This window comes from Rhagoletis pomonella, unplaced genomic scaffold, assembly GCF_013731165.1.
Source record: "Rhagoletis pomonella isolate Grant_MI unplaced genomic scaffold, Rhpom_1.0 Rhpom_scaffold_00373, whole genome shotgun sequence".
Taxonomy (NCBI): domain Eukaryota; kingdom Metazoa; phylum Arthropoda; class Insecta; order Diptera; family Tephritidae; genus Rhagoletis; species Rhagoletis pomonella.
The window spans coordinates 34,383-43,057 of NW_023458927.1; the positions used below are offsets into that span (position 1 = coordinate 34,383).

General features: G+C 36.2%; 2 protein-coding genes across 4 annotated transcripts; one reads left to right on the forward strand and one right to left on the reverse strand.

Moving 5' to 3' along the window:
- The first annotated feature begins 334 nt into the window (after positions 1 to 334).
- LOC118750725 (eukaryotic translation initiation factor 2 subunit 1-like) lies at positions 335 to 2,072 on the forward strand. Its single transcript, XM_036485456.1, has 2 exons — positions 335 to 1,156; positions 1,219 to 2,072. The coding sequence occupies exons 1-2, from the start codon at positions 462 to 464 to the stop codon at positions 1,556 to 1,558; spliced, it is 1,035 nt and encodes a 344-aa protein (XP_036341349.1). The 5' UTR covers positions 335 to 461; the 3' UTR covers positions 1,559 to 2,072.
- Positions 2,073 to 3,030: 958 nt separating this feature from the next.
- LOC118750726 (protein DDI1 homolog 2-like) lies at positions 3,031 to 8,532 on the reverse strand. Of its 3 annotated transcripts, XM_036485458.1 has the most exons (7): positions 8,367 to 8,531; positions 7,961 to 8,308; positions 6,044 to 6,506; positions 5,857 to 5,979; positions 4,293 to 4,455; positions 3,946 to 4,147; positions 3,031 to 3,884 (listed from the first exon to the last, which is right to left on the reverse strand). In XM_036485458.1, the coding sequence occupies exons 2-7, from the start codon at positions 8,220 to 8,222 to the stop codon at positions 3,691 to 3,693; spliced, it is 1,407 nt and encodes a 468-aa protein (XP_036341351.1). In that variant the 5' UTR covers positions 8,223 to 8,308; positions 8,367 to 8,531; the 3' UTR covers positions 3,031 to 3,690. The 3 variants fall into 3 exon arrangements, with proteins under 3 accessions (XP_036341351.1, XP_036341352.1, XP_036341350.1); XM_036485459.1 differs by having other exon boundaries at positions 3,031 to 3,908; positions 7,961 to 8,532; XM_036485457.1 differs by having other exon boundaries at positions 7,961 to 8,531.
- Positions 8,533 to 8,675: the final 143 nt, after the last annotated feature.

Sequence of the window (8,675 nt, forward strand, 5' to 3'; positions counted from 1 at the left end):
TCCTTTTCAGTAGGGTTTTTGCTCATTATCTCCTGCGTGAGAATTGATCGTAATATATACGCATCTAAATAAGAGACTGGAACACGGCTGTTTGTCAAAAGCATACGATTTCGAACTCGCGTAAATGTACATTTGCTAAATGCTATAGCATGAACGCTCTTCGAAAACATATGTTCGAAAGTGCTAAATGTTGCATTTTTAATGCAGCAAAAACGCTGCATTACATAAAAAGGGGAACACCTAAAATGAAAAACGGGAAAATATATAAAATTGGCATACTAAAAATCTGACAACACTGATCATACGTTGTTGGAGGCATTTTTGACATTTTCCTTTCATACGCCCATTGTTCCAAAAGTGTACACGTTTTTGCCGTGAATTTCACCGAAGAAGAGCCTTACGTACAATTTTAGGTCAAATTTGTGTAAAAATTACTAAAAAGACAAATAAATATCGCGAAAATGGCGTTAACTTCACGTTTTTATAGCGAAAAGTATCCTGAGGTCGAAGATGTCGTCATGGTGAATGTATTGTCCATCGCTGAAATGGGCGCTTACGTACATCTGCTGGAGTACAACAATATTGAAGGAATGATTCTGCTGTCGGAGCTTTCTCGCCGTCGTATTCGTTCCATTAATAAATTGATTCGAGTAGGCAAAACAGAACCGGTTGTGGTGATACGTGTAGACAAAGAAAAGGGCTATATTGACTTGTCGAAGCGTCGTGTTTCGGCGGAGGATGTAGAGAAGTGCTCTGAGCGCTTCGCAAAAGCGAAGGCTGTGAACTCCTTACTTCGACATGTGGCCGATATTCTAGAGTATGATTCGAGTGAAAAGTTGGAAGAACTCTACTTGAAGACAGCTTGGCATTTCGAAAAGAAATATAACAGCAAGACCGTTGCGTACGACATCTTCAAGCAATCTGTTACAGAACCTTCTGTGTTCGACGAATGCGGCTTGGATGAACACACCAAGGAAGTATTGCTGAATAACATCAAGCGCAAACTGGTTTCCCCTACGGTGAAAATTCGCGCCGATATTGAATGTTCGTGTTATGGTTATGAGGGTATTGATGCTGTTAAGGCTGCATTAAGAACAGGATTGGATTTAAGCACAGAAGAGCTGCCAATTCGTATTAATTTAATTGCACCTCCATTGTAGGTATTATTAAAAAAATTTATTCAAAAACAAATTAACAAAAAAAATTTTTGCAATGTAGATATGTAATGACAACGTCGACAACTAAAAAAGCTGAAGGATTGAAAGCTCTCGAAACGGCTATTGAAAACATTCGAAATAAGATTATTGATTCCGAAGGAGAATTCAAAGTAATAATGCCTCCGAAACTTGTTACAGCTATTGATGAAGCCGATTTGGCGCGTCGCCTGGAGCGTGCGGAAGCTGAAAATCAAGAAGTTGGTGGTGACGATGATGAAGACGCGGATGGCGACCAAGAAGGCATGCAATTCGATCCAGAAAAAGAGTTCAACCACAGAGGCGAACGTGCAGCTGCACAAAATGACAACGAAGATGAAGAAGAAGATGAGGAGGATGAGTAGTTATCGAAAGTTATGTGAATTCGTTATGTAAAATTCTGTTTAAAAACCGATTAGTGGAATCATTTATATATACATATAAAGATTCTCAAGTCTCGCTGGAACAGAGCTTATTACAAACAATTTTTTTAAAAGCAACCACGAATTCAATCAAAACTATTGAAATTGAAATAAATCTAATAGAATATTAATCATACATCTTTAGCGTTGTAAAGTCTTAAAATCGTCAAGTAAAGTTAAATAGCGATTAACACAGGTTTTATTTGTAACTGCAACCAAATAATTTTAAAGGGATAGAAAATATATAATTAGCATTTATTATGACCTTTGAAATCCCTAAGCCATTTTAACTGTTTTTGAAAAATTTGACGATTTTAGGACAATAAGGACCTTATGACGTCTTGTGAATCCCTATATGTATATCACGTTTTTTGGACACGAAGAAGGTATATAATTTATGCAATTATGGAGTAAAATTTCATGATAAAATATAGAAGAACAAAAAAGTGGAAAAGTATGCCATAATTAGTTTACTAAAATTGATATAATCATAGTTAAGGAAACTTACAAGTCATTTTTAAGCAAAAATCAAAACCGACTTCAATTCTCATAAAAATATAAGATTATCGTTAATTTCTTCACGATCCAATTATCGGTTCTAAACAAAATTAGTATGGAACCACCCCTGGCGTACCACTTTCCGATGAAAAAAGAATTATCGAAATCGGTTAACGTGGTTCAAAGTTATGCGGTAACATACATAAAAAAAAAATATTCCGACGAACTGATAACCTCCGTTTTTTTGAAGTCAAGGAAAGGTTTCACCTCATAGATGGTCCCATACTAATTTGGTTTAAATCCGATCATTGGATCATGAAGAAATTAATGCTAATCTTAAATTTTTATATGAGAATTTCAATTCGGTTCGGTTCGAAAATTTCACGTCATTGCCTAAAATTTCCACGCGACTAGTGTATTAAAACGAAAGAACTTCCAAGCACTGTATAGTTTTCGACGATTTTCGTCGTTTACGAGAGTAATAATGCCAATGTTGTCGAGTCGTACAATTTACCCTAATTTACGACTTACGCAATGAGGCTGTATTTTAATAGGGTGTATTCGAGTTGCAATAAATGCGACAGTGCCGCTTTTTATGAAAGAGCATCACTTCCTTCGAGATAATTTGGTATACTGCCTTCATCACGCGTTCGAGGAGCGAAAGTTTGAAATCGCAGTTGCATTATAAAAATGTTTACTACGTGATTTCTGCATCATTTCAGTAGATTTCCTGTTGAGCATCAGCAACAACGCATCAAGATAGAAGCAATATTGTAATATTGTGGTAATTATTACATACGCATAGGAGTTCGGCCCCATACAGGAAATGTGATTTCATGCGTCTAGGGCAGTGATGCTGCATTACTATATTCAGGATCTTCTTCTTTACTCAAACGATACAAGAAATGAAAGATTGATTTTGTTCTAATTTCACCTATTTTTTCTTTATTTATTAAGTATTTCCATTTTACTTTTCTTATATCGTGCTACGTTTGCAAGTTAAACCCCTTTCGTACATACATCATAAATTTTTACAGGAAACCTGTTTCGTTACTTAACTAGACCCAAAAAATCGATGTTATAAAAAGTGTATTGAAGTCCTTCAAAAACCAATATTTTTCGTTGACATTTCGCATTCACCCAAAATTTTAATTTAATATCTAAATGATAACAGTTTTGTTCAATTAATTATTTATATTTTTGTAGCTATTCTCAATTGATCCGAGTCTGGTGACTTTCCCCCACAAATCCATCGCAGTATTTGTCCACTCCATGTGTATATAATAAGAAATGCTCTAGCCTGAGGTAGTTTGTATGATGTGGTAGGCTTAATCCATTCCCGAAGCTGACGCTTTCTCTCAAAATATTGCTACTGCACGTGTTTTATGTCATTTCTTTTATCAGATAATGATAATTTTACGCATATTCATACATGTAAGATTTATATATGTAAACATGTATTGCAAACAGTGGCATGGTTAATCCGTTACATTTTTTTTTAAATATTGCGTTTTATATCTTTTGTGTCTGATCTAGTGGTTTAGGGCGGCGACAGTGCTGACGACGCCAACGTCTTCTCAAAATCTCAACGACTTAGCAATAAGCGCAGCTGTCGCCTGCGTTTTATTGCCGTTATGTCGTCGCAATTCAGCAATCACATCATCACGATTATAACCAAGTCTAACCAAATCGGCGACATCACTCTCAGTGAAGCTATCATTCGATAATACGCTATTAGATGTACCACCTTGAGATCTCTTCGAAGTTGATGCTATGGTAATGGCAATGTTACTAGCTGCTTTTTTTTATTTATTAAAGCTAATATAAAGTACCTGCATCTTGCTTGCTTTGTTCAATCGCTTGCTGTATATCACGCGACTCTGCCTCGCTGGCTGATTTCTCCAATAGCTTTAATTCCTCCTCAGAATTACCAGTAAGACGTGCGCAATCTGGCAGTTCATTTTCGGGCAAGAATTGGGTCTCGGTACCGGTAGTACCTATACGCAGCACATTACGTTGCAAATCAATATTACACTGCGAAAACACATAACGATGAATTTCTAAATACATATTATGAAATTAACTTAACAAATAAGTGTTTTGTATTTCTGTAGCAATTACAAGGGGTTTGATTAGCAAATTAAATTCTTAGGCAGCCCATAAAATTAAGTAAGATTACCTGATGGCGTTTCAACATGTCGAGTCCGAGTAGCATATCCATTGGTTGCTTTTCCAGAACTGAAAAGCTCGAGGTTAGATGATCGCTTTCAATCTGCAATTGAACCATGTGTATCCGGCCAATGATTCGCTGAGTACCAACGCCCTTGGCAACGCCATTCCATCTACAAGCATGGTACAATAAAAAAATAAAATAAAACTTTTTAATATACAATATAAATGGACTAAAAATTACAAAATAATATTTCTCAGCCTCATAGAATTTGTTTCGATAACTTTTGATTTTCAAATTTTAGCAAAAGTCATAAACCACTATGCGATTGAAAACGAAAAACGTGGAGCGCATGCAATGCAATGCAAAGCATTAGATTTAATTGACAATAGTCAAACTACATAACATAGACCTAAAATTTCTACAGAGAAAGTACAAATTTGAGATCGAATTCAAGCGGTCGTTATTCATATATCCACATTCATACATATATTACCCTTCATATCAATTCAGGTCTATTACATACGCCCCACGCATGACTTGCTAAAATTTCAAAATCAAAAGTTATCAAAAAAAATTCTATGGGACTGAGAAATATTGTTTTCTAATTTTTAGTCCATTTATAAAAGCGTACATAAAATTTTTTATTTTTATTTTATTTATTTTCTATTTTTAGTCTTGTCTGTATAAAATTTTGCAATAGGTTATAAAATAATTCAACTAGTAGTTAAAAGAGAACAGAATACAATGCAAACAAAATGTTGTTCGCTCACGTTTAGTAGAAACATACATATGTACATGCATACATATAGCAGCAGTTAATTTCATTTAAAGAAATGGCGTGCTGTTGTTGTGGCGGCTACAAAAATCCCGCCCAGATCAAGCTCCACTAACGGCAGCCCTAGGAAGGGTGCAGCCTCGACGGGGTCTGTCCATAGGGACAGGGGCGTTAGCGTGGTGGGGTTTAGAGGGCATACGAAGAGATGCTGTGAGTCATGGGGCGACTCTCCGCATGCCGGGCATTCGTTTGGAATATCTTCACTTAATCTGCAGAGGTTTGAGTTCAACCTGCTGCAGTAACCAGAGCGCAGTTGGGCTATTGTGGTCCGAGTCTCTCGAGGCAGACGAAGTTCTGTCTCGTCCACGTCTGGTCGTTGTGTTTCGACGATCTAACCCCGTTTAGGTCGGCGAAATCCCTCAAAAGAAATGGGCTGTCGTCCATTTCCGCTGTAGCGTATGTAAATAGTGCATATATTTAGGCGCAATATTTAACTTCTTCTGGCGGGGCGACATATAGAGTCTTCTAATTGTATCTCATTGATATGATGCCTACAACGAGGTTGATATCTAGACTAGGTTGATATCTAGAATTTGGCATAAATAGCTTTGCTACATTTATAGTATAAATGGTGGTCTGGACACACAACATTGCAAGTTGATAAAAGCGTTATAATAAAATGTAGAAAAAGATGCAAAAATGTTTTTGTTCTTAAGTTTATATAATTGAGCTTGCATGCTGATTAGAGGGTGTAAAAAATACAAAGCGGTTAGAATTCAATATTAACACTCTTACCTAGTATCGATTAGCCTATTCACATTGCAGCGCTCAGCGCATCCTGCACTCATTATTGTAGTTTGTGCACCTGAATCTACGAACGCTTTTACCGGCACACCATTGACTTTACAGTTTATGTAGCTGAAAATAAATATAGATAGGCTAATTTATATAGAAAAAGGTGCTACCATCAGTTGCAACTTACAGCATAGTGACAGTGCCAAAGATTTCTGGATTATATTCAATGGCGGCTGCCATGTTGTCTTGAATATTTTTTTGTTTAATCTCCTCAGCAATAAGACGTTGCGCCTCTTCATCGAATGGATCAGCATTCAACATGCGTAAACGTTGCATTTGACGTTGTTTTCTGAGATCGATTTGCTCGCGTAATATCTTTGCGAAGTTTTCCAAATTTCCTGAGAGCAATGCGTCGGCTAGTCTTGGATTGTTCTGTTTCAGTAATGACAAGGATTCCGGATTTGAAAGAAACATTTGACGCACAGCAGCTGGATCATCATCGTAGTTGACATTAAATTCATCAGATTCAGAATAATCCATACCGCTGGGTGCGGGACGATAACCTGGTGCCAGCCCGGAAGTATTGCTGCCACCAACGCCGGGTATTAGTATATTACTAAAATCTATACCTCCAATTGACGAGGCTGCATCTGATGTATGCAAAGAGGTACAGAGGAATTTTAACATATTAGAATTGAGAAAAAAATATAGAATTATATTTGACCAACAGATACGTAACGTTCTGGTGAATTTTTTATCAATGGAATTTTAGCTTGTTTAATCAAATAAACTTTTATCTTATTTGTTTATTTAAATGTGTGAAAAAAATAAGCGAGTGAATAAACTTTTCTGCTACACGTCTGACCTTGAATATTAGCAGACGTACAATACCTACATATCTATCTATCTATCTTCTTCTTCTATATATGTATATAAATGTGAATGTCTGTTTTTTATTACCTTATAACTTTTGAACCGCGACAAGGAATCGCACTAAACTTTGCACACTTATTTGTGTTATAGGTATGGTCTTATTTGCAACTACATATATAGCAAATTTTGCAACATCCCATAGGGCTGAAATTTTTAATCAGCTATAACTGGAAATTTGGTGCGAAGACATTTATATGGTAGGCGCTTATAGGAAGGTATATATAAATGAGTTTAAAAAAGTGGGCTTGGCACATCCCATAGGCGTGGAATGTTGTAGCAGCTATAACTTCGGAAGCATAAATCACATGAATTTGAGATTTGTTATGCAGTCATGTCTACCAAAGTTATTATTGCATTTCTAGCTATAAAAAAGGCCTATTGTGTTCTACAATGACCTTGCTTTCAACAAGATGTTTTAAATTCGCAGATGTCCATTGCACTTATACTGCGCAGAAAATATTTTTATCTTAGCGAGGTCGCATTCAATACATAATTGTTTACAAACGTTCATACGTTTGTGAGCTTGAAGACCAAAAGATATGTAGCTCCATAAAAATAAACATAGTATATGTACATATGTACCTTCATATGCATGTACATATCGATATCGTCGTTTAAAGTACAAAACCGCATATCGTGATTTTGCAAAAAAGTGACATTGGCTGCCAAAAATTGGATTTGTTCACACAAGCTCTTGGCTCAATCCTTATCCATTCGTCTTGAAATATACTAGGCAGATAAGCGATTGCTTTATAAAGAAGAGAATCATTTTGAAATTTGAGTGTTTTTCCGCTCTAGAAAATAATTTCTACAATTTCACATACGCGGTTTTGAATTTTGCTGATACGCGGTTTTGCACTTTAAACGACGATATGTACTTGTTCGTCCAAATACGATACGATCGATTTAAATGCGACTGAGAGCTATTTTTTCAGTCAAAGTAAATGCAGTAGAGCTATTTGTTGTTTAAGAATGGAAATGCAAGCGTGGAAAAATTACGGGTGGATATATGAGGAGTTGGAGCGCATTGACCCACTTATACAGACAAATAATAACCAGGCATACAAAAACAACCAATCAGAAAAGGACTACATACATGCAATTAATTTATTAATTTACAATTACATTCATGATAAATAAAAGCTTATAAAAATATGTCTAATTTACTCACCTAAACCTCCAACTGCTGGAGCACCAGCGGAACGAGCGATTGGTAAACGCTGTAATATAACACAGTCACCATCTTTAATGCCGAAATGTTTGAGCGATTTTTTATCATCCAGCAATGGCGCCCCATTGAATACAATAATGATCTCGGCGCTGGGTAGACCAGATTCAACTTCACAGAATGCCTTGAAGTTTTCCAGTTCCAGTTCCTCGGAAACATCCAAGAAAAATACGCTATCAGTTAGCGTGGTTACCGTTATCTTCATTGTTCTATTATTTAGTCGCTATCCAACTACTTTAGTGATCGTTATACTTTTATTTGTCAATTGTTGGACAAAAGTAATTACGATGGCTACAAAAAATAAATGTATTTATTGCTCTGGTGCACTGTACGTTTTCTTGCTGCTTACACCTAAACGCACGAGAACTGGCTGAATATCTGCACAAATACACTGATCTTGATAAAATTTGCTTCTATTATTTGCAGTATTTCTCTTTGTTACACATTTATAACCAATGCATTTCAAAAACAATGCATAAAATGCGCTCAGCCGTGATTCGTCACTAAAAAACAGGAGGTTTTCGGCTTGATTTCGTTTTTTTTTCTTCCAGTCTCATTCGCTACTTTTAACTTTTCCTTTTTAGCTCGCTTCTGTTTTTCGTTCAATCGGCATTGTCATTTTCGGCCTTTTCGTTGTTGCGTCCAGTGTTGCCACGAA